This window comes from Neofelis nebulosa, chromosome 6 (genome assembly GCF_028018385.1).
Source record: "Neofelis nebulosa isolate mNeoNeb1 chromosome 6, mNeoNeb1.pri, whole genome shotgun sequence".
Taxonomy (NCBI): domain Eukaryota; kingdom Metazoa; phylum Chordata; class Mammalia; order Carnivora; family Felidae; genus Neofelis; species Neofelis nebulosa.
The window spans coordinates 148,386,604-148,413,087 of NC_080787.1; the positions used below are offsets into that span (position 1 = coordinate 148,386,604).

Sequence of the window (26,484 nt, forward strand, 5' to 3'; positions counted from 1 at the left end):
GGCTTTGCCTTCCAGAATGGTAATCCATAGGGGCGGCGCTGAGGCACCTATCATGAGTCCTCAGAATCCCTTCATTGACCACTCTTCGAAGCCACCATCCGATCACAGAGCTGTAGCAGAGGAGAGAGCGCCAACCGTAGGCTTTTCTGCTTCTGTCCATCTACAGCCCGGCATCTGTGCCCTCCGGGGAGGTGCTCACTGCCTGGCACCTGCGAAGGATGCAGCCGGAGACCTGTGATGACAACGCCCAGGTTTCGGGTCGTGGCTCCCAGCGGAGGTACTGGCAGGTCCCCCCCAGACCCGCATTTCAGCAGGAGCCGAGACAGCGTGTGCAGGGTCAAGACTGGGAGCTTTGGGATTATCTGACAAAGAGCCTCTCTGACATCCTGGAGGAGAGACCACTGTGGCAAGTGAAGGGGTCAAACCTCTCCAGGACTGAAGAGTGAGAAATCAGTTTGGACTGAAATGAGAAACTCAGCCCCGCCCTCAACCAGGCTGGGGAGAGAGACATGGATCAGCCAGCTGCCAGGTTCACAGGACGTATCGTTTCTCCCAAGGTCATGTCGGAAAAGGTTACGGGGGCGCCTGGGTGGCGCAGTCGGTTAAGTGGCCGACTTCAGCTCAGGTCATGATCTCACAGTCCGTGAGTTCCAGCCCCGCGTCGGGCTCTGTGCTGACCACTCAGAGCCTGGAGCCTCTTTCGGGTTCTGTGTCTCCCTCTCTCTGACCCTCCCCTGTTCATGCTCTGTCTCTCTCTGTCTCAAAAATAAATAAGTGTTAAAAAAAAAAAAAAGAAAAGGTTACAGCGGCCCCTTCTTTGCTGGGTCACTCTCGCACCCATGACTCGTGCTGGCTGGGGGAAGAATCTGGTCTCTGTCTCAGGAGGATGGGGCTACCTCCCTCTCCCCATGGTCTTCGATTCACACGCATCCCCGGAATCGAATGCCTCGGGGACACACCGCTTCGTGGGCGTCTCAGACCTTCCACCCTGCCTGCGTGCGCGTGCCTTTGTTGAGGCTGTTCTGAAAAGTTCCTGAGCCCCGATCCTTCCAGAGAGGATCACAGACTGACTTCTGCCAAGCTCACCAGACTGCCGAGCCCTCTTCTCAGGTCACAACTCCGAAGTGACGTACACACCCCAGAGTCCATTGCCAATGTGTATTATTATTACAGCAGGAAAACTAGCGTCTGTTCCAAGGCAGGACACATGTAGGTGGTGACCGGAAGCTCGCTTCTCTCGTCATGCTCAACCACTGCCTACTACTGATTAGGTGGCCATCAACCAGGTCAGGGGAGCAGCAGGGGTGGCAAAGACAGGAGGGAACCTCTTCCCAAGGGCAAAAACAAAAATCTAAACCCTTACCTAGAAAAATCTTGGAATCTTGGTCAATTCCACCCCATTCCTTTTCTTCAAATGTGAGTTCGTGTTTTGGAGTTACCTATCCAAGGAGTTAAGTGCCACCGTGGGAGAAGTGAAGAGTCAGGCTGTAAGCAGGAAGGTAGGACATTCTCTTGTACATCTTGGCACCGTAGATGCTGGCTGCCCCCTCGCCACCGTACGGCCTTGGCCCTGGAACTATGCGTCAGGCAGGCATCGTGACCGTGGGTACCTCAGTCCGGAGGAACTAAATGGCATTGCAACTGCACAGGGCTAGTGAAGAGCAGCAGGGAATTTGGCAGTGAGGCCCCGGGGCTGGGGGGGTGCGGGGTGGGGGAGAGGGAACAGGGGTGTCTCCATTTTGCTTTGGGCTCACCAAGAGTCCTTCCCTTGCTGAAACATTAAGTCATCCGTAGTCCTCCCCTGCCCCACCCCCTCTTAAAAACTCTGCCATTAACAGGTTCTTTTAATCTTTGGGGTTTTTTGTTGTGTTTTTTTTTAAACCTGCAGTGTCAGAAGGGAAGAAAAACAAGCCAGCCAATCTTGGCTACCTTTCCCTGGATATTAAAAGGCACATCCTGTGCAATGGAAAGGTAATTCAATTCTACTCCTTGCCTCGCATCTTGTCACTTTCTTCCTGCTTCTCTCCTTGCAGAAGCTGACTCCACCCTGTCCGTCCCCACTCAGCTGCCTGCCTGTCTTAGCCTTTCGTGCAGGCAAATCTAGGGGCAAGTGAGATACAACACCCCTCCCAAACCCAGCCATCTAGATTAAACATGCCTTCAAATTGTTATTCATGATGTCAGTCCTGGCCACTAGACTGAAATTCTCTGCACCGTGTGTCTTGCCAGTAACCATGCTGTCTTTGCTGCATTTCGTCTCTACTTGTCATTCACATCCGTGTGGCCTTTGGCACGTGCGTTTCCCCACACCAGGGCTGCGGATTACTTCAGATTTACCTGGCACAACACCAAGCTCTTAACAAACATTTAAAGAAAAAGGGATGATGACACAGCCCTGTTGGTAAAGTGAACAGGGTGAGGGAGGGGGCCTGAGTCTCCAGGAGACAATTTATTCTGCCTTTTTTCTTAAAATATCAGTGGCCAGGGATGGCTGCTGCCGATTTTCTAAGCTTCGGACTGATTCATACGCCAGAAGGCACAATCAAACCCCACAGACAGTTTTCATCTCAACTTGGAGAGAAGAGGAGGAGGGTGAAGCCAACAGAAGGAACCTGACCGTCTCCTACTCCAAGCTGCCGAGGAACCCACGGACCATAACCCGTGACCTTCAACGGCCCACAGTCTGTGTGTTACACGTCCTCTGTTGTGGTTGTGAAGCACTCAGGGAATAAGGACATCTACCAGCTAGAACAAGTGAAAGGAGAAAGAGAAGGAGAGTAGCTTTGCCGTGTAACACATGCCAGGGCAGCAGGGGTGAGGAATCTGCTTTGCATGGGACTCGTTATAATGAGGTGCCCCCAAGCCGGGCCCGGGATGCATTGCCCTTCTCTCCTACGACGTTCTCTTTCCCCAGGAGCCACGGCTGCTCCTTCTCTTCTCTATTCACATAGCTGTACAACGGCCCTGCTTCTATTCAGTCCAGAGCCTGCGGGAGCTTTCCTCTGGGACCATAGGCACAGAACACTGTGGATGGATGTACTCCCAGGCCTTGTAGTGAGACTGTCTGTCCATCACACTCTGTGTGGGGAAAATGCTAGTTGTCTTGGATGGTTAGTTCCTGAGTTCCATTTGGAATTATTCTAAAATCACTCCATCAATTTGTGATGGGTAAAAAATGCACTTGCTTTCTGAATTTGTCCCCCATCTTAATTTCCACCAGAAACAAGTGGGCTAAAGCACTCTCAGAAGAATTGGACCTTATCCTGCCATAGCCTTGGGTGTCTTCCCCACCTACTACAAGCAAAATCGAGTACTCTTGGGAACTCACCTCCCGAATTCTACCTCTTTCTTCTTGACTCCAAATGAGAAACCCAATTCCGAACCACGTGCTTGACACTTGGTTGGGGTTGTGACAGTGCCAACAGGCATGGTTTCAGCTTGCAAACTGACAGATGTTGGTATCTCACAGGTGTGTGCGCGTCACATAAATACAGGTTTCGATGAAGAGCGCAATCAGCGTTGCTTTGTTAAATGTGAGTTTTGTTTAAAGAGATGCCGATTACCGGAGTTAAAATTTTACCTTAAAATCATAAGGTACGTCTCAGACAGTGATCGCCTTCTCTCGACTATGCAAACTCTTCTCTCTTCAAACAGCTACAATTCAGCTCAGACATCTCTTACTACGGCCACTGTGCTCTGAAGAGTCGTTCCCTAAGTACCACAGACCAACGTGAGAGTAAAATGTATGACACGGAGACTTGCATTATGTACTGGGGCATCGGGTACCGCATCCAATATGCCATAGACACATGGCTTCAAGACTCTCTCTTTTCTTTTTTGAAGTTATAGCTTGCCTTTAGGATGTTATGAATATTTTCAAGACATATTTATATAAAACACACTAATAAAAGACTTAGGGGTCTAGCACTGACACCCTATCAGAAATAGTATCAGAGAGATTTGTAAGTTCTGAGTTGGTAAAAGAAATCACGGATAAGGATGTTTCTATCATTTTCTTGTCACAAGTCAGTATGTTGAGGTTTAAATTAATAACTGATTGGATCAGTAGTAATCCATTTGGATAATTGTAAGCAGCCTGTATTGTCTGGATTCAAATTCACATTTAATTGCTTCATTTAAAGGGTTTCAGGAAGATGCCAATAATTTTGGACTCTTGGTGCATCTAATATAGCTGAGATTTTTAAATTGCCTGATGTGAAAGAGCTCATATTTTTAAATATATTCACACCCATATATATAATTGGTAATGATACACTGCCTTCCATACTCTTGAGAATAGGTACAGGTTTAAGGTCAATCAACAACAAAACTCATCTCCAGGCACTCCCAATATTCTGATTTACTTCTTTTCACTTCAGTTTTGAAATTCGGGCCAGTGGAATTAGTCACATTTAAAATAGCTTAGTATTGGGGCGCCTGGGTGGCGCAGTCGGTTAAGCGTCCGACTTCAGCCAGGTCACGATCTCGCGGTCCGTGAGTTCGAGCCCCGCGTCGGGCTCTGGGCTGACGGCTCGGAGCCTGGAGCCTGTTTCCGATTCTGTGTCTCCCTCTCTCTCTGCCCCTCCCCCGTTCATGCTCTGTCTCTCTCTGTCCCAAAAATAAATTAAAAAAACGTTGAAAAAAAAATTAAAAAAAAAATTAAATAAAATAGCTTAGTATAATCAAACACAGACACACAAACACACAAATCAGTGTCCATAAAACTGGAGAAATCTAAATAAGGCTGGTGGATTGTGTCACTGTTGGTTTTCTTGTTGGGATATTATACTGTAGTTATGCAAGAAGTTATTTCTCACTAGGGAAAACTGCCTGGAGGGTATAGGGGAGCTCTCTGTGTCATATCTCACAACCTCAGGTACGTCTACAATTATCTCAAAATAAAAAGTTAAAGATGCAGGGCAAAAGAACAATACGTTACATTGCCATTTCACTGTTAAAACTATTATGTATCCAAACATATCCACGGAGACCCACCTGCATACACACATCAGAGCCATAAATCCGTAAAGATCTCAGTACACAAAATAATGCCATTTCCATAAGGGCAACTAAGAAATCGTTAACACTGGTTGCTGCTGAGGAGGAAAATGAACACACAGACAGAATGTAGATTTACTTTCCACAAGCTACCCTCTGCGCCTGTTGAGCTGAACCGTGGGCTATTGGCATCACTCGGTCAAAAATTAGCTTTTGAAGAGTGAGGACAAAGCAGACATTCCCAACCTAAAACAAAGGAACGGACACAAAAGAACAAAAAGCAGCTTGGGCCGCCGGGCAAGCCCGGGGAGCCGCTCCAAGCCCTGTCTCCGACACCCCGCAGCGGTGAGGATACAAACAGAATAAACGAGACTCTTACGGCTGGAGACGCAGTAGGACAGTCTGCAGTTGATCCTCCTGAAGAGCTGCTTGTTAATTGGCCAGAGAAGGAGGGTGAAGAGCTGAACGGTGTTGATTATTAGCCCCGAGGCGATAAATACGTAACAGAAGACGAGGTGGCACAGGAACTGAGACTTCAGCAACCCGAGGAGGTCCATGGCGCGGGGTTGCGTTGATTCAGACAAATAAATACTCGCAGGAGAATATTTCCAGAAGGAACCAAGGTCCGCCACCCAGGAAAGTGTCTAGAACACAAACCAGTGTTACATGTTACAAAAAAATAAGACGTGCTTTTAGAGTCAGGGGGGGAAAAGAAAACCCTCTTAAAATAGACTCTTACGATGAAACACTTTGTACACGAGTTGGTTTCTTTTTATTCGGCAGTCACGTGGCGCTTACTTATGTCAGGCCGGGTTTCAGCCCTTTAAAAGTTAATAGTTCCTTTCATTGCCCTAACACCCCGTGAGGCTGGGACTGTTAGCACAGAGGAGGGGACCGAGGTCCTGGGAGGGTAAGCAGCCCGGCCGCGGTTCCACGGCTTCTACGGCTGCCAGCTTCACAGGTGGCCGAGCTGGCTCGAGTCCTGTGGCTCGGCCGCTGTGCGAGCTCCTGTCTTTGGTGATCACAGCAGAGGCTGTGTTTCCGGGTGTCCCCTCCTGCTGCCACCTCTGCCTGAACACCCTCCCCCCGCCCACTTCTCTTCCTCCAGATCTTGCCTGCTCCAACGTCCCTTCTGGCAAGCTGGCCCGCGTGACGTTAGGGATACCCCTGGGGTGGCCTCTGCCTGCCGAAGCACCTGTCCCAGTGTGTCCCTGGAGGACACCCTCTGCTCTTCCCCCTTCCCCCACTGTACCGTCACTGCTCCCAAGTACACGGTTCTCCTGAAGATCATCATTTTCTCTCCAGTGACTGGAACAGTCATCGGCAAATAGCTGGAGCTTAATTTTTTTTAAAAAGTTTATTTACTTATATTGAGAGAGAGGGAGTGCACAAGCAGGGGCGGGGCAGACAGAGAGGGAGAGAGAGAGAATCCCAAGCAGGCTCTGCACTGCCAGCACAGAGCCCAACGTGGGGCTTGAACTCATGAACCACAAGATCATGACCTGAGCTGAAGTCGGACACTTAACTGGCTGAGCCACCCAGGCGCCCCTCGGGGAGCTTAATTAAAAAAAAAATGTGGAATGATTTAATGAAGGTAGACAAGGAATGGGCTTTGAGATATCAGTAAACACAAATGACCAAGTATGAAGGCAAGAGAACCACGCCCACCACACCCCACACATACACACACACACACACACACACACACACACACACACACACACACACAGTTCTAAAATCAGAAAGAAACTCAAATAGCAGCCAGGTATTGGCTGCTAACCAGTCTCCGATCCCAAAATGGAATAATGATATGACTTTACAGTGTAATCACGGCCTGGTAATCAGTCTCCGACCCCAAAATGGAATAATGATATGACTTTACAGTGTGGCAAAAAAAGCCTTTGAGGGCAAGCGTGAAGGCAGGAGTTTCAAATACTCTGATGGCAAAAGGAAGAAAGCTGAGGCAGTCACGCACAGCAGCCTGGTTCTCCTGGAAGCAGGATCTCACTGCAAACTTCTCTAGAAGCAGCCCAAACTTAGCATAAACCCTCCAACAGTAATAGTGGAGAGATCAGTCTTTGTTAATAACACCAAAAAATCTACATAATAGTTTCACATCTATTATATCATTCTAAGCTTCCCATGAATCTAATGAGAAGAGTATTATTATTATCCCATTCTTCAGAATAAAAAACTGAGATGACTCACAGGTTGGGTGATTTGCCTAAGGTTGTCACTGCCCATAACTAATCATAGGTCTCTGTCTTATCTCCAAGTTCTTTCTTGTGCACCTGCCTGGGCTGCTTTGTTCCCGGGGTGGGAGCTGGGGAGCTCTCTTGGGCTCTGCGGAGCAGCTCAGAGATGACCCCAAAGGCAAAAACGAGCGCAGCCTTCAGTGGAGTTCAAAGTCACAAGCTATATTCAGAGTGGGGAATGGGACTTGCTTCTGGTCACCCAGACTGGTTTTGAAGATGGCCGTGGGCAGCAGGACAGACATAAGGTGTGTTCCTCTAGAACATTTACACTTGCTTAGATGATCTGGAAGGTACACGGTACTCCCGCATGGTTTCCATATGTTTCTGGTAGGGGGAAGTGGAAAGTAATGTTGGGGCTGATTTCTCTGGAGTCAGCTGAGACACCTGACCCCCCCAGAAGCCCTGCTCTCTGGCACAAAGCCAAGGGTCTGCAGGGACTGATTGATGCATCATGTCTCTGACCTTTCCCAGGTGGCTTTTCCCACAAACATCTCCAGGTTGTCAAACTCCTTAAGACACACTTGGTTCCAACACACGCAGTCTCTCTCTAGTGAGCAGGCATTAAGCTGGCAGCCCCCTTTCAATGCACTTGACTTTTAGGAGCCACATAAAGAGGAGTGATGTACGTTGGTTTACAGTGTGGCAGCAGTTACAGGATGATGTTGAATATTCATGCGCTTTATTCACTGTCCCTAGATGAGCCACTAAAAGCTTCCAGACAATCTGGCCAAAAGAAGTAGGATTCTTCCCTAGGTTTCTACGATCTAGTACGTGTGAAGTATTTTGCAAATCCTTTGCTATGCTGACTTAACACTAAGAAAAGGAAGATAATGGACTTTGGAAACGCAGGGAATTAAATGCTGCCTTCCTCGACTTCCAGTCAATAGTAGGACATTACAAAGAACATGGAAGATTTTTTTTCCTTGTAGAAGACCAGGAACCACCATGCCCTCAAGTAAAACCTTCGCTAGTACCGCACGAAGCAGGAGTCTATGTAATACTGGTGATGTTTAAGGGGGAATCACAGGCAGGCGGGCCTTGGTTGCTTTGGTTTTGCACACACTTCCTCAAATTCTCTTCCTAGACTAGTGTGGTGGCCGAGCGTGGGCTTGGGTCCAATTGTCTGGGTTGGAACTTCTGCTGTACCTCTTACTGGTCATGTGCCTTCAGGTAAAGTAACCCTTCTGAATCTCAGTTTCTCTATCTGTAAAGAGGGATCAAAATTCCAAAGAGACTATTGTTTTTCTTTCTTTTTTTTTTTTTAACCTAAACCGATTCTCAAATTTATAGGCAAGAGCAAAATAAAAGACTAGCCAAGGAACTGCCTGAAGAAGAACAAGGCTGGCAGGTGCCATGAGTTTGTTAAACAATTTGACTGACTTAGTCTCAGAGCTGATTAGTAATAAAGAGACACAAGGCTAAATCATTTAAGGAGGTAATCTGTTGGGTAAATATGTGTTGTGTGTCTTAAGTTTATTCCAGATGGAAGTTTGGGGGGCCACCCTACCCATACTGAATAAGGAACAGCTTTTTTTGAATGTGGTCATCAGCCAATTCGGTGCCCCACTGAGGAGAGATGATAGAAATATCTGACCAGTGGAGAAAGCAGTTAAAAATACTTTGCCTACTTCCCTTTCAGATGCGTGACTACCTAGAACGTTAGGGGAAGAAACTTTCCAGCAAATTCACTTCAGCAGCTTATACGAAGCAAGGAAATGACAAAGAATTTTATTTCACAGACTGTCAGAACAAGTAATTTATGGAGTTTGTAAATCAACAAATAACCATGAAGCTGTTTCTCTGTCATATTGCTGTGAGCAAAGATATTTCTTATCATCAAGGGCAATGATGAAGAACCTATGTGCCTGAAAGCCCAAACGAGATGCTGCCATGGTCTGGTTGGGATTCTTGCACAGGGCAGAGTGTGGACGGCACATCAGGGGCTCCCAAGTGGCCTTTAACCCAGTCCGTGGGCCCCTCCCTGGCACTCGCCCACAGGCCCCGAGAGCTGACTCCAGGCTCGTGAGGTAAAGCCCCTTCCATCATGTTCACGAAGGTAAATCCAGCCCAGGTCATCTTTGAGGAGGGGACAGAGGGGAGAGGTGACATGACTGGGGCTTGGCACACAAGCTGGCTGTGCTGAGAACAGGAGCAGGGGTCTTGCCAGATATTGAAGCCCAGACCAGTCACAACCCAGGGAATGCAGGTGACATGTAGGAGGAATTGCCAGAACAAGAAAACATTTTTTTAAAGTTTTATTTATTTATTTTGAGAGACAGAGACGGTGAGTGCGAGCAGGGGAGGGGCAAAGAGGGAGGGAGAGAGAGAGGGGGAGAGAGAAGGAGAGAGTGGGAGACGGAGAATCCCAAGCAGACTCCACACTCAGCATAGAGCCCAACCTGGGGCTCAATGTCAAGAACTGTGAGATCATGACCTGAGCCGAAATCTAGAGTCGTCCGCTTAACTGCCTGAGCCACCCAGGTGCCCCTGAAACATGAAGACATTTTAAAGAGAAATCGTAGAGAACAGGGAAAAATGCCAGAAAACCCAACCTGTATACATTATTTGGATTTTTCAGAAGGTAGAGTCCGACCATCACCTGAAAATTCCTGAACCAGCATTGTAAACACAGACAGAAAGCTCCTGTCACCAGGAATCAAGGTTCAAGGAGGGTAATAGGTTCAAGGAGGATAGTTTACTCCAAATTACCTTCATTTCCCAGCTACTGATGTTTAGCAGAGTTTGAACTTAACTCATCATTTGAAAAAGTCTCTGGCAGTCCTTGAGGGCACATTGTTGCCCACGAGTCTGTTAAATCGGCTCACAGCTGTTTGAAAAAGCTGCCATTAATGTTGGAGGAGGCCTCTTATTCAATGGAAGGAACCTCCTGAAGTGCCACTGGGAAGTAAAGAAGCTGTTCATCCAAGGAAGGGAGAGACCTGGGGTCATACACATGGGGGACGTTGAGCGACCATGAACCAATTGTATAACAGAGGCATTAAACGAGCTGGTATAGGCCCTTGAAGAATATGAGAAGACACTGAGTGAAAAACGGTAACAAAGAAGCATGATTCCGATTTGTAAAATAATAATGTGTATATTTATATCATTCACATCTCTGTCTATTTCTATATTCATGGCTGTCTATTAATAGTGGCTAATTTTGGGTGGAAGAATTCTGGCGGTTTCTTTTCTCCTGTTTTATTACTCTTTTCTTAGAATGAGATGAGCTCTTCCTCCTCTGGACACAAGAAGGGACCCAATCCCGGCCTGCATTGCGGTTCCTTGTGGTCAGATGACGGAGCCCGTGTGATGCAGAAGGGGAGACAGCCCAGGTCGTCGAGGCAGAACAAGTGTGCTGCCTACAGACCTGATGAGAAGGACACACCCCCTGTCAGGAGGGCGCCAAGGTGAGAATCCAGGCTCTGACCGTGTGGAGGCTGGATGCCACCCTGCATCCCAGCACAGGTGCCTGGGAGGAAGTTGGGAACAGGGAAGGTTAAGGGGCCATTGCGAGTCCGGCAGCTCTGGCTAGAAATCCAGGCTCAGCCCATCGGCAGCTACGGAAGTTCCTTCCGTGTCTGTGAAATCAGAGCAATACCTTCAACACCAGGCGGCCATGGGGCTCAGATAATAACGCATTTGAAACACTTTCCGGAATGCCTGCCACACAGGCGGCGCCCAAATAGTGGGAGATTTTTCTTCTCGTGGCAAGAAAATAAAGAGGCAAAGGGGCGCAGCTAAGAAATGTGATTTTAGCATTTCTGGGAAAGCAGAGAGATAGAAATCGACTTAGTTTCCCTTCTCACTACGTATCTAGAGCCTGACATTTTCCTGAATTTACCTCCAAGCGTGTGAAAACATTTCCTCCCCCGTTTGTTTTCATTGTAACCTCTACTTTTCCGTCGGTGACTCAGAGACGGGAAACGATGTGTTCACGAGAGCTCGCGGCTCTTCACCTTCTTCACTGAGGAATAATCTTCCCAAGTGTGGAGTTGGAGAAGCGGACCCCAGAAGGAAGGCAGTCCGAGCCGGGCCATGCTTTCGGGGACGCTGCGTTTCCCACGCAGCATTCCCAGCAAGGAACTGAGCAGACACCGAGGAGAGGAGCGGCCGTGCGCCCCAGCAGCCAAGCGCACCCTAGAAGCCGCGCGCACCCCAGCAGCCCTGCACAACAACCCCCCCCAGCAGCCCTGTACACCCAGCAGCCACGTGCACCCCAGCAGCCGAGGGCACTCCAGCAGCCCTGTGCACCCCAGCAGCTGCGTGCACCCCAGCAGCCGAGGGCACCCCAGCAGCCCTATGCACCCCAGCAGCCGCATACACCCCAGCAGCCAAGGGCACCCCAGCAGCCCTGCACACCCCAGCAGCCGAGGGCACCCCAGCAGCCCTGCACAACAACCCCCCCCAGCAGCCAGGCGCACCCCAGCAGCCCTGCACACCCAGCAGCCACGTGCACCCCAGCAGCCGAGGGCACCCCAGCAGCCCTGCACAACAACCCTCCCCAGCAGCCAGGCGCACCCCAGCAGCCCTGCACACCCAGCAGCCACGTGCACCCCAGCAGCCGAGGGCACCCCAGCAGCCCTGTGCACCCCAGCAGCTGCGTGCACCCCAGCAGCCCTGCACACCCAGCAGCCCTGTGCACCCCAGCAGCCAAGGCACCCCAGCAGCCAAGGCACCCCAGCAGCCGCGTGCACCCCAGCAGCCCTGCGCACCCCAGCCCAGCACACCCCAGCAGCCGCATGCACCCCAGCAGCCACGCGCACCCCAGCAGCCGTGCACACCCCAGCAGCCGTGCGCACCCCAGCAGCCCTGAGCACCCCAGCCCAGCACACCCCAGCAGCTGCATGCACCCCAGCAGCCATGCGCACCCCAGCAGCCCTGAGCACCCCAGCAGCCGAGCGGGGCCCCGCGGGGCTCCTGAGCCAGTTCAGCTCGGTCAAGCAGATGGCACCACACGTTGCCCAGCCTCCGTCAGTGGAAACATAAGCAAATAAAGAAAGCTCGGAATGTCCCCAGGAGAGAATTCAAACTGCATCCTCCTCTAAGTGCGCACAGAGAGCTTCGACGGAAAGCATTCGAATAAGGCGACAGATAGAAGAGACTTCGTGAAGACTTAGGTCCTCTGCCTTCCTCACTACTCTGAAACCATTAAATAAGCACGACCTTCAGGCTCAGGCAGGAAGAGAGAAGGAGTCTGAAACGGGTTTAAGTCCTTCAGTAGCTTGTTTCTCGGGGTTTGGCTTGTTTGTCACACTTATTACAGCGCCGAGCCAGGGCAGGGTTTTAGAAGAAGCAAAACGTTCCTCCAAAGAAATCAGTCCAAGTGGAATTGCTAAAATAATACCCGTGACCAATGTAGTATCATCACTGAAATCAAAACAACCCCTCATTTTAGGCTCTTTTAACTCCAAGCACCAGAACAGGTCACAAAGCAGAAAGAAGATACGAGAAATGCAAATACTAAACAAACAGAACCTTTTTTTTTTTTTTACATTCCAAACTAAAATAATAATACATTCTGAAAGACTTGAAGGGAAGTGGGACTCTCACCCTCCTTGTGAGAACAACCGCTCAGTCTTTTTAGAAAAGCAACTTGACACGCGTACAAAGCCCTGAAACGTCTTCGTACCGTTCAATCTCGTAACCAACTTCTGGGAAACACTCTTAAGGACAAAATTAACTTTTAGACTATTCTCTCTGCCTGAAGATGTTCAGCAAGCATTATTTATAAGCACCTAAAATTAGAAACTGCTTACATTTCCACATGTGGAAACAATTAAGTGAATTATGGCAAACCCACACAATTTAAGTATCACTGTAATAGGTTTATAGTGAAATGGATACATTTTCAATGTATTAAGAGCTAAAGGACCCCGAATCATATCTATGTATATATACATACACATATATAAATAATAATCACATTAAAATCAAGTATAGAAAACGTACTGGAAGCCAAGAACGCCTTACGAAAACACTAACAGTTATTTGTTATAGACACACACAAACACACACACACATACACACATCCCACACTTAGACACGTCAGCCAACCTGGAGTCTGTTGGGATGGCCTCACTACTGCTTTAGAATTTTCTTCCTTAGGAAGACAGTGAGTAGGCGAGCTCCAAGATCTTTGACAGACAGAACAGTCTCTGATTCTAATACAGGAAATGTATGTCCTCACAAATCAGGTTTTCCGGTCATTTCAGTGGGGTCTCCTCAATAGTGATTAAGGAGATCCTTCTCTCTTCCTCAGCTCCCATGTACAGAGAGGGCTCTCAAAGGGGCATGGTCAACTGGATGGAAAGAAAAAGAAAACTTAAGGGTTGGTGGAGAGTAACACGGACTAACGTGCAGCTAGCTGGTGAATTTTGTCTCTGGACCAGTATTTTTGGTCGGTAGAGCACAGAATGCCCGGGGCCAGTGGTGGTGGCCCTGGAGGAAAGGGACACGGATGTAGTCCCAGGGGGAAACGAGTGAGGTATGTTCTGCTCTTGGAACATTCAGATTCTGCGTGCCCCGTGAGGGTGAATGGATTTAGCAGAAATCTCCAAAAGGGCAGCGACTACCTTGTGGAAGCCTGAGGCTTCCACTTAGGGCTTAGTCCTGACAAACAAGGATAAATTTAGTTTTTGGATTCCTGCGCGTTAGACTGGCCCAAGGCCCAAAACAAAACAGGAGAGAAAGTGTTCTAGACTGAATTTAACTGTCTCTGGGACCATCTGTAACTAAAATACTCCTCAATTAAAAAAATGATCCCCATCGAATGGTTTTGCAGAGAAGCCTATTAAAATTAGCTTATGTTAAAATTTTATGGACCAGTCCTCTGTCCAATATCCCTGTACCGTACATGATGTCCATTAAAACAAACCAAGCTCCGAAGGAGTCATAAATCATACTCAAGGTTTTCATTACGTCCTCTAATAAATAACACCGAACCTTTCTCCAAAGTCTAATTTTAGGATGATAAAAACTTAGGTCTATAGAAAATTGAGGCTTCTGAGTTTATATTTAATAGTTGATTCTGAGTAGCTTATAAGAGCAAAACACATTCTGAAGAGCTTTTCTGTCCAATCCAAGGAAACCAAGACTCTGAGATAAACACTGATGGATACCCTAGGTACCTTTTTATGAGAAAAGAACAAAGATAGAAGGAAATTTAATTAGATATTCTCTAAGGCCTTTTGTAGCAGTAATGACTACAAGATTAAAATGTCCAGAGTTAAACATGAGATTTTCTGAGTAGTAATCAGCACAGTGAGGATCAGCACACTGAATGTTTCACACACATTATCTCAGTCACCGTCACAAAAGCCGACCATGGAAGGTATTATTATCCCCATTTTATAGATGAGGAAACGTGGGATTTAGCTAGCCTAAGCAGTTAGACTATGCAAGGGTCAAAGAGTGAATAAATGTCTAAAATCCAAACTCGTGCCCTGAGCGATATTATGCTGCTTTGACACAGCTGAGGTAGCTGGACTGCACATGAACTTGGGCCTTCATAGCACCATTCCATATTTCAATTCATGGTCCCATTTCTGACACTGGGGAGATCATGGGTTTTGAGCTACTGCCCCGCCAGTCGGTCCTGCCCAGCCCTCAGGAACACCCTCACTTCCAGAACAATGCCTGCCATTTCTACACCCCAATCCAGCTCTCTCACGGTCACAGGGTACGGGGGGCCCTGACTTCACGACGTTTGGGCAGTCCGAGGAGCTAGCTGGTGGGTTGCATTTCCAGCAACCAAGAATGTGTGAACTATTTTACTAGGTACTCTGTGGAAAATGCATTGTGAAATTATGTTCCACCTTTGGAAGTTTCCCCAAGATCCAGTATCATGAAACCAAAAACTGAAATGAAATGGGGGAACACTAATCTTCCCATTCAGGAAACATGGACATTTCTGCTTTAAATAAGAATATTCCAATTAATAATGAAGCCTTTTCAAGTACAGAACGAAAGCAAGATGGATGTTGAATGCAAATTGTTGGTTCTTCATCACCACTCTTGTTGTGGCAGATCGGTGGCCATCGGTCCAGTAATCTACCTGTGACGGTGGAAATAGGAGGGAGCAGTTAGCCCCTCAGGTCTCTCCAAGTGGGGAAATGGCCCGGGACCAGCCCTGGGCCTACTGAAGCAGGCGCAAGTTCGATGCAGCACCAGCTGGCACCAAAAACGAGAAAAGAGCTTTATTCAGCGTATAAACCACCTCCTACTCTAGTCCCACTGTCACCAAGGCAACGTGGTCAGGACTGCGGTCTTCCAATGCCTCCTTCTCCCCTTCCCACATGGGCCGTGACAAAGCCGGGTGGCCAAACCAGAGATGGAGAAGCTCTGCAGAGAGATGCTGGGTTTAACTCCCCACTTCCTAACTGCATGACCTTGGCCTCGTCATCTCAGCCTCAGTATCCGCGTCTGTGTAATGGAGGTAATAATCCCCTCCTTCCAGGAATCGTGGGACGCTGACCTGTGCCAATGTATAGAAAGAAAGCGTCAAGCTCAGGCCTGCATGAAGCAGCTCCTTGGTACCGGCGGCCCGGGCGTGTCTCCTCCTCCCTCAGCTGCTTTACCCACGACCCCAAACCGTCCACCATCTTTTCTTACTAGCCTTTCCACTCTGCAGTTCTCCTAATCCATTTCTCCTGTTTGTTTTAGTAAGATTCCTCGTGTGCACATTTGTTTTTTCTGACCCCCACACACTCCAGGACGAGGTGAGGTGACTTGTAAGACCCCCAAAGTCCACTCGCAAGTTTTAGTTAAATGATTCGGTCCTCATTCCTCTCCTCAAGTAAGATAGTTCAAAACCATTGGTTCTGAAGCTCTCTTCAAAACGATGGACGATACCAGTGAGTTATCTATATAAACTGCATGGAAGGAGTAAGTTGGACGTACGATACGTGACTTGCTTTTACACCGTGGAAGAGAAACAAAAACCAATATTGACAAGATTAAGACCACAGTCATCTTGGTGCCCTTGGAATGTCACAGCATTTCCCTGGAGCCTTGCAATAAGAAGCTAAGGACACACACACACACACACACACACACACACATATATACAAGATATATATATATATATATATATATATATATATATATATACACACATACACAAGATAGATATACATATATATAAGAGGGAGCAGATAATAGATGTGTCTGTATCCACCAGGAAGCAATGTGCAGGGGGCTGACTTCTGAACAGGGTGAGGTTGGGGACAACTTACTGGTGCGGACAGACAGGTGCTTAGGTCATCAGCAAATCATGGCGCCTAAATTTTTTTCATAAAATCTGACCTTTAATGTTTCAAAATAGGTAAAATAATAATAATAATAATAAAAAGCCTTTAAAATTAAGACTTGTGGCGGGGCACCTGGGTGGCTCAGTCAGTTAAGCATTTGACTCTTGATCTCAGCTCAGGTCTTGATCTCAAGGGTTGTGAGTTTGAGCCCTGTGTTGGGCTCTGCACTGGGCATGAAGCCTACTTAAAAAATTAAATTAAATTAAGACTTAGGGCAAAATGTAAAATTTCATCAGAAATTTCCTTAAATTTATTTTATAATTTAATATTTCCACTCTCAGTACCCATTGAGAGAGTGGTACAACTCTAATCTTTTCAGTATTTAGAAGCTCTAACCTTAAAGCAGGCTTCAGTTTGGCCAGACGACACATGGTCTGGGAATGGCCAGGCCAGGAAACTGTGAGGACACTAGTACTGAATCACCAGAGATAGCCAAGCACATTCTCTGGCATTGTTTTTCCAGTAAAGTTGATAAGATCGCACAAATCTCTTCACTTATTCTGGCCTAGCCCACCTAGTCTGTCTGGGTCAACAGCTCATTAGGAGTCATGACTCTTCGCCGTTACGCGCAGGACAAAACATTGTCTGTAGCCAGGTAAACAGGGCCTGTAACCAACAGAGGTCACCAGCCTCAGACAAATGCCCAAACTGCCAGTCCTGGGGGAGTTCTGAGCATTAGATATGAAGTGAGAAAACCAAGAAGATGTGAAGTGATAGGGAACCAAAGCTTGAGGGCTATGTAACAAAACCACATGGACATGGGATGCTCCTGTACACAATAGCTAACTTGATGCAAATACAGGGGGTGCCGGGGGTGATACACTGGGAACTTACCTTGCCCTGGCATGTATCAACCAGACTAGAATTCTCTTTGGGAAGGTAGAAATCATGACTCTACCAGTGGTCCACAACATAAGTACAGAAAGGGAAGCACCAGTATTGACTCGGGTCTGGATTTGACTCTTGGCCGTCTGTGTGTCTGCATCAACCTGGCCATTGGCCTCCAGGAATTTCAGCTTGGTCATCTGTCAATTGAATATGACAGATTCACTGGCCACGTAGAAGGGTGGTGGGAGAGTTCAGTGAGGTAAGGGATGAGCAAAGGCTCTGTCAAACCCAATTGTGTGGCTCAGAAAATGGGAAATGGGGACACTAGTCTACATGCTGTCAACCACAGTGCTTCTGATTCATAGGAACTGCCATAGCATTAATGCCCTGGGGTCCCTACCAGGGAGTTGAGCTTGGAAGAAGCCCTCCACTCGTTCTGTCAGGATCAATGGGGCTTATTTCAAGGTGGGTAGGTTCTGTGAGGGTCTGCTCAGAGGCGGTAACTCCGGGCAAAATAAGCAAGTGGCCTTTTTCTTCTGTGTCTCAGACACCAGTAAATGGGCTCTTTTCTCTGGCGGGTTCCTCACTGTTGGTTAAGCACCCTTGACCTTTGAGTTCTTGGAGGCCCTGTTGTGGCCAACTCTTCTTTTCTGGTAAGAAGTGTGTGGAAGGTGGGAGATCAATAAGGCTGGATTTTAAATCTTTCATTTCTTTGATTTTCATAAAGTGATGTCAATGAACCCAGGCAATTTCCCCGACTGGATTCATGCATAATGGACCCGAAGAGGGACTTATTAGAAAACAAAAGCACTTAAATGCTTTCCTGACATGAATCATTTATTGAAGACAAAAATGCTGGCTGTGAGGGCCCAAAATAAGTTGACTTACAGTATCCTTGTTTCTAGATAGGTCTGAAATATGACCACAGAATATTGAAGTACTCAGACAGGAACAATGCTTTTGAGGTCATTACAGACTGGCTATTCCTCGAAAAGTTTCATTAATAACAGCAGTGATAAAACATGAAGTGGGCCTCCTCTCTCTCCCTTTCTTTTTCTCCTTTTGTCACAAAGCTCCGGAACAGAGGATGCTTCGTGAAAGCAGGTATGTTCTTTTCAACTTCTGTTCAGTAGAATCCAGGACAGATATTCTTGGACCCGTGCAAACATTCATCAGTCCATTGATAACTCCATTCATGCATTAGGTTGTCCACAAAGCTACTCATTCATCCATTCAGTTAGAAATTCATTGATTCGTATTTATTGTTATAACTTTATACCACTGCATTAGACTTCTGAAGGTAAGCACAGGGGATTGTTACAGAACCCCTCTCTGTGTCTTATGTGGGTCAGCACTGTGCACAATAAACTAAAGCTTTTTACAATAAAACTAAACACAAAAAAACTAAACACAATAAAACTAAACTTTAAAATAAAACTAAAGAGTAATATTTCCAGGCTCAGGAGGAACCTCCACCCCTTCCCTTTTTTTTTTTTTTTTTTTTTAATTTTTTTTAATTTTTTTTTTTTTAACATTTATTTATTTTTGAGACAGAGACAGAGCATGAACGGGGGAGGGTCAGAGAGAGGGAGACACAGAATCTGAAACAGGCTCTAGGCTCTGAGCTGTCAGCACAGAGCCCGACGCAGGGCTCAAACTCACAGACCACGAGATCATGACCTGAGCCGAAGTCGGCCGCTTAACCAACTGAGCCACCCAGGCGCCCCCACCCCTTCCACTTCTTACAGAATAAGTAGATACACCATAAATGGTGACTCAATCGGAATTTCTAGACGATCTAATATAATTTAATCTTTATACCAATAACTCCGGATCGTCAGAAGCAAAGTGCAAAAGCGAAAGCATGAACTGATAAAGTCCTAGGTTTCTTTCCCATTAAATTAAGCACAGGTCAGATGACCCAACAATTTATTCTCCTTGCAAAAGCCATGCAGATAACCCCCCATGATTGCTCCCTAACCCATCAAATCGTGTGTAACAAGCATAGAATTCTCTTTTACAAATGCTAAAATTGCATGAGGCAATATATCAAACTGACATGAAAATAACTCAAAATGAAAGCAAATTACCTACTTGAACTCCAGTAGGGGAGCTCAGATGTTGGTTGGGGACCAGAGCGGACTGGTTTTGTTTTGTTTTTTTTAAACAAAAACTCTTCTATTAAAATACAAATCTGATAAAAGTAAAGGAAACTATATGCTCTATGCAAGTCACTAAGCCATAGTCATGGATATTTTTAAAGATTATTCTCCTCCATTATAACAGTAATTCACATTCATTATATAAAAATTTGTCAAGTTCTAAAATGTAGAAATTTTAGCACCTAAAACTGTCACTGACATTTTGGTTTATTTTCTTTCAGTCTTTGGTGAATGCATAGGCTTTTTTCCTTTTTTCTTTTTCTCTTTGTTAGGTAGAACTTACCATAAAAAGGCAGACGCCTTTTTTGTTTTTAAATATGTTGAACTCTTAGGTCGAATCAGTTTTATATGCCCTTTTGTTAAGCTTTAGTGAGATCATTTTCAATGTGTCCAAATATCACAGTATAACTCGTCTAGTACTTATACTGGGCACATCATGATTATTACCTTACTGCCTCATCGTTGTATATTTAGACTTCTTTTTGCCTTTTTAATACTAAAGCCATGATTAATAATTTCAGGCATAACTTTTCTTCTGAACCTTGAGTTAGGTCTTTAGAACATATAGGATATCTGGGTTCAAGGAATAAAAGTTTAAGGTATCTGGCAAATATTGCCAAATCATTTTCCAAAAGTTTTGTGGTTACTTATGTTCTTAGCAGCAAAATACAAAAATACCCATTTTATCACATTTATGTCAACAATAAAAATTCTCATCTAAAAACAACAAAAACCAGACTTGCTCTTCATACATTAAAAGTGTGTCACATTGTTTTAATTTTTGGAGTGACAAGTAAAGCTGGATATTCTTTAACATTTATTAAACTATGGCTTTTTCTTCATGACTTGCCTTTTAATTTTTTGCCCATTTATCTCTTGCATATTGATTTTTAAGAGCTTTTCATCTATTAAGGAGAATAACATCTTCCTATTCCATTTAGAATGACCATTTTTCTAGTTGGCTTCTATTTTTAGCTCATTGGGGCTTTAAATTATTGTGAAGAACAGTGATTTCTTTCATAAAGTTTACACTTAGAAAGTTTGTCCTTCTACCCTCACTTTTCAAACGGCACAAAACACATGTCACTGTTTTTCCAGGATTAATTTATTTTATTTTTTATTTTTTAATGCTTATTAGAATTTTTATTTAAATATTATGGTCCAGAATTAATTTTATTTTTAACTGGTTAATCTATAGCTGACATTTATTTTGGGCTATGATAGTCCATGAAGATCTAAGTGGGTCTCTTTCCAAATATTTCACCAGTTGTATCCAAGGCACTTATTGAAAGACCCTTCCTATTCCATTAATTCATACTATAATTTCATCTATTAAATACCAATAAAAAGAGACTGCAGGGGTCAATACTCCGACTACTCATTTTCTAGATGAAACATTGGCCATCGAGACAGTCAGGTGACTGGCCCCATCACGTCACTGGGGGGTAGGGACAAAGCCCTGAGTGCTCTTTCTTCCTGGCCCTGCCACCAGATGCTATTTTCCTCTCTCAGAGGCAGCAACTGTTACTGAGTCACAGACCAGCCTTTTTTCAATCACTAGTTAAAAATCCATAGGAAATCATGAAGCTGTACCTTGGAACTACACTCATGCCGACATAACCTCAGCTGGGAGTGAGGGGAACCAAGGTGAATGCAGAAGCCACTGCCTGGGCCTTCCTTTGCCCATCCAAAGACCCAAGAAGTACTCTCACTACCTGTAAGGGCACTGCCAGTTCTGATATACTTAGCTACCTATACGATAGATTCTGTGGAAGGAAGAAAAAACAAAAGCAGAGAGGCAAATTGTTTAGATTTGTAAAGAGACACACTACCATTAGAGATTAGGGAATGGAAACCCTAGCACAGCAGGGAGTTTAGGTCGTGGTCTTAACTGGTGCATCTCCAGAACCCACATCAGGAATGCATCCAGGAATAGAGGGGACAGTAAAGCCTCACAAGGCCTCTGGGCCACTTCCTGCTGAAGGACTGACAGCCTAGGACACAGTACAAAAGGGAGACCAGAGACACAAGTAAACCGCAAAGCATCCTGGGGCACAGGGAACCCACAGAACATCCTGGGACACAGGCAAACCACAGGGCATCTGGGAAACAGGAAAAACTGAAGGGAGTCATGGGCAACAGCCAGTGACAGAGTTTGGGTCGCCCGAGGATGGGCGAATCCTCTTTCCAAGCCAGGCACTTGTTTGATTAATTGTTATTTTTGGTCATAGTAAACTAAAGTTCCATACTGACTTCCCAAATTTGAGGAATTCCTTAGGAAACTCCATGGGTTCTTTGTGCCCTAATTAAAACAGACTTTAATTTCACCTCTGCTTTTTAGGTTATGAGCTCCTTCAGTGTCAGAAACCAAATATATCTTAGGCGGATTAGAAATAATTTCGAATTACAAATAAATAAGTAGAAAATAATTGAAAAATATTAACAGGAAGCACCAGCAATTTTGTTTGTTCTAAACATTCTTCTCTGAGTAAATAATTAAATTGTAACAGTAAGACTTATGAGGCACAGGGAAAAAAAAACAATGAGAATGTATATTTAGTGACAAAAGACGTTTACAATATGCAAAGTCAACAAAAACATGCCCAGCACAGGAGCTAACTTTTGTGAGACAAGAAAAGTGTTATCTCTATGCTTAGGAAATAGTCTGGATGATAAGCCATCAAACGTTTTTTAATTTCTGAAAAAAAAAATTTTTTTTTGAGAGAGAGAAGAGAGAGTTCAAGCAGGGGAGAGAAGGGTAGAGGGAGGGAGAGAGAGAGAGAGACAGAGAGAGAGGGAGGGAGAGAAAGAGAGAATCCCAAGCAGGCTCTGCACTCAGCCCAGAGCTGGACTCGACCCCACCACCCTGGGATCATGACCTGAGCTGAAATCAAGAGTAGGTCACTCCATCGACTGAGTGATCCGGGCACACCAATTTCTGAAATATTTTAAATATACAAAACGTCCGAAATGTTTTACCTCATTGATATTTAGTCACATTTGATTTTTTTTTTTTTTAAGGAAATAACATAGTGTAGATACTGAAACCACTTCCCCAATCTGAGATTGAAATTCGTGTTTTCTTCCATGTGTCTATTCTTCTACTGGATATATCTGTATTCACAAACAATCCATAATTTTTGAGTTGTAAAGAGGTGTGAAAATAATATTTGAATCCTTCTGTGATTTCCTTTCTACACTCACACTATTTTTTTTGAAATTTTATGCATGTAGTTTCGTCGTTTTAAGTGCAGAAAAGTATTCTTTTCTGTGACTACACCAAATATTAATGTATTATCACACTGATGAACACTTAGGGTATTTCCAGTTTTTTTTCTCTATTCTAGACGACGTGTTAATGACCACTGGAGTTGGAATTGCTGCATTATTCGGACAGTGCCCTTCCAGCTTTCCGAGATATCAACAAATGGCTTTTTTTTTTTTTTAACGTTTTTATTTATTTTTGAGACAGAGAGAGACAGAGCATGAAGGGGGGAGGGGCAGAGAGAGAAGGAGACACAGAATTGGAAGCAGGCTCCAGGCTCTGAGTCATCAGCCCAGAGCCCGACGCGGGGCTCAAACTCACGGACCGCGAGATGGTGACCTGAGCTGAAGTCAGACGCTTAACCGACTGCGCCACCCAGGCGCCCCAACAAATGGCTTTTTAAAATGGTTGGACAATTAACACTCCAGAAGGATGTTCTGAGTTAGAGATAATGGAAAATAGTAATTTTCTTCTTGATGCTGGTAAATACCCCTGGTAGAAGGGTATTGGGGTAATGCACTACCCCACTTGGGTAATGTATTTTATTTTATTTTAGGCAATGTATTTTAGTTTAAAAAAAAAGAGCTCAAACTTTTGCACCGCATTTTTCAGATTACTTAAGTATGTTGTATATCACTTGGGATTGATAATGTTCTGTGATTTATCCATGTACCCATATAGATAAGGTAATGGAGGCTCAGGGAAGTTCTACAACTTGTTTAGTTTGCTCCCTCAGTTTCCTTTTCGGTCATTCCCATCAACCTACCTCACAAAACTACTGGGGATGAAAAATAAGACAATTTGTTTAAAACGCTACAAAATATTAAAGTGATTTTTATATATGTACAATTCATTGGCTGCCTTTTTTCATAGTTATGCTCTTTATATCTCCATCACTCTTCTTACAGAGTAATAACTAAATATCAAGAAATATGGGGGAAATACATTCTTACAAAACCTCAAGTTACCATTTCAACTGGTCCTCCCCATGGGCAGAAGTATAGTTTAGCAAATGGTTTACTGCTGGGAGACTTACTCTTTTAATCCTTGATCTAAGCTTTAGTCTAACAGTAATTTAATTCTTAAAGATCAGTAAATACTGGCTCAAATGGGAGAACAAAAAATGGATTCAATACTGAAAGCAAGTGCTTCTGGGTTTCAGATAACGCTCTTCACAGAACTTCCTAGTTTCTAAGAAAGCAAATCCTGGCAGAGTGGAGAGCTCTGGAAATACAATGCCTGGATGCAAAAAAAAAAAAAAAAAAAAAGCTAGTGTCTTAAAACTGTTAGAAAAAGGCACCCACTGGGGCACCTGGCTGGCTTAGTCGGTAGAGCACGCTAGTCTTGATTTCAGGGTCGTCTGTTCAAGTCCCACATTGGACGTGGAGTCCACTTAAAATAAAAGTAAAAATAAAACAAAAATAAGGAGAGAAGGAAAGAAAGAAAGAAAGAAAGAAAGAAAGAAAGAAAGAAAGAAAGAAAGAAAGAAAGAAAGAAAGAAAGAAAAAGGGACACGGTGCTAAACACACCCAAGAAACCATTTTTACTGTTTTGAGGGCAGTACAGAGATACATCAGGTCAGACAGGACACAGCCCTGGTTCCCTGTCATAAAACCCCATGTAATTACCACTACGTGAGTTGAACCAAGAGCCCTTCTGATAGTTCCTTCTTCGTTTCTTTCCTGTGGCATCTCATGCATAAAATTCTCCTGCATCAGTTCAATAATATCATTTTCAGATAGGCCTGACTAGCAAAGGGGCTTGATTTGAAAGTCTGAGACATCTCTGCAAAGCCTCAGTTTCCTTGGCCTCAGAGAAGATTTTAGGCAGTGAATGAAAACACCGAGCTCAAGTTCCCCAGATGTTTTTGTTTCAAATATTTTTTAAAAAGTTTATTTATTTATTTTGAGAGAGGGGAGCAGAGAGAGGGAGAGAGCGATCCCAAGCAGTCCCCACACCGACAGCACATAGCCCGATGGGGGGCCCTATCTCACAAACCTCTGAGATCACGACCTGTGCCGAGATCAAGAGTCAGACACTCAACTGACGGAACCACCCAGGTGCCTCTAGTTTCCCAGATGTTAAATAGTTACCATATGACCCAAGAATTCCAGTCCTAGATATGCGCTCCAACCAAAATCGGACACCCCAAATCTGTATGTGAATGCTCATAGCAACATTGTTCGTGAAAGCTAAAAGATGGAAACAGCCCTAATGTCCATCAGCTGACGCACAGATAAACAACAGGCTGTGTATCCACACAATAGAATATTATTCAGTCACAAAAAAGAACGAATTACTGATACATGCTACAACATGGGGGAACCTCAAAAACATTAGACCAAGTGAAAGAAACCGGTCACAGAAGACCACATATCATCTGGATCCGTTTATAGGAGATATCCAGAAGAGGCAAATCTGTAGAGACAGAAAGTAGACTAGTAGTTGTCCAGGGCTGGAGAGGAGAAGTGACAGCCTATGGGTATGGGTTTTGGGTTTTTTTTTTTTCTTTTTTTTCAGTGATGAAATCCTCTAAGGGTAGATAGTGGTGATGATTGCACAACTCTGAATATACTACAAAGAGTGACGGGAAATCAGCCCTAGGCATGCAAGACCACAGAAGCCATTGCCACCACGTAGGATAATTAGGCTTTGGGCTTAAGATCCAGAGAAAATCTTCTGCGGGTCAGAAGTTTTGAACACCTGACATTGAATCCTGTCATCGCTTTCAATGCTACCCACCCAAAGACGTGATAGGCTGTATTTGCTACAGCAGACTCATGGTGATTAAATCTGATGAAATTTCAGGGCTCAAATATGCGAAAGAAATTTTACTAGTGTTACCAGGTCAGTTACCCTTTGATGCCCAAACAGAGCAGAAGCTGACAAAGCTTCTCTGGAGCACAACCCTGGGAGGCAGGACTGACGTCTGGGGGCTCACCCCATCCCCCCAGGAGCCAGGGCAGAACGGACGCTTACAGAAAGAATTCGTAAATGGAATTCGGTGAACTGTCGAAAGCTTCACTTAAGCGATGAAATCCATGGGGCGGTAAATAATTGAGTGGGGAAAAGTGGGTTCATCAGTCTGGCAACATGGACATTTTTACATTTTTGGGGGTGGGAGACAAATGAGCCACGACAGGAGTCAGGAATTTATATTCCCTGTTGTCCAGTTTTAGATCTGAGAGACCTGCTCTTTCCCCCAGATCAGAGCTGTTAGCTTGATCAACCTACAGCGTCCAAGTCGAAGCACCTGCTGCATAGTCTGAGAGAAAGACACTGTGGCCGGGGACGGTGGGGGCAGCTCTCCTCACTCTTCCTCCAAGCCCTTCTGTGAATGTTCGTGTCCCTCAAATGGGATTCTGGGGATAGGGATGAAGCAGTAAAGAAAATGGGACTTATTTCCAACCTGTACTTTGAATCAGGAATAAAAGCAGTAAACTTACTGGGGCACCTGGGTGGCTCAGTCAATTACGAGTCTGACTCTTGGTTTCAGCTCAGGTCATGATCTCATGGTTCATGAGTTCGAGCTCCACATGGGGCTCTGTGCTGACAGGGTGGAGCCTGCTTGGGATTCTCTCTCTCTCTCTCTCTCTCTCTCTCTCTCTCCCCCTCCCTCTCTCTCTGCCCTTCCCCTGTTCACATGCTCACTCTCTCTGCCTCTC

At 45.3% G+C, this 26,484-nt stretch overlaps 1 protein-coding gene across 6 annotated transcripts in view; it reads right to left on the reverse strand.

The window, feature by feature from the left end:
* Nucleotides 1-26,484, reverse strand: part of AGPAT4 (1-acylglycerol-3-phosphate O-acyltransferase 4) — a 128,153-nt gene that overhangs the window by 85,908 nt on the left and 15,761 nt on the right. For 5 of the 6 annotated variants that reach the window (XM_058735846.1, XM_058735844.1, XM_058735845.1 and 2 more), the window contains exon 2: nt 5,378-5,642. In XM_058735846.1, the coding sequence (XP_058591829.1) occupies nt 5,378-5,555 (178 nt within the window). In that variant the 5' untranslated portion in view covers nt 5,556-5,642. Of the gene's footprint in view, nt 1-5,377; nt 5,643-13,310; nt 13,556-26,484 lie in introns of all 6 variants that reach the window. The other variant, XM_058735847.1, reaches the window with a different exon arrangement.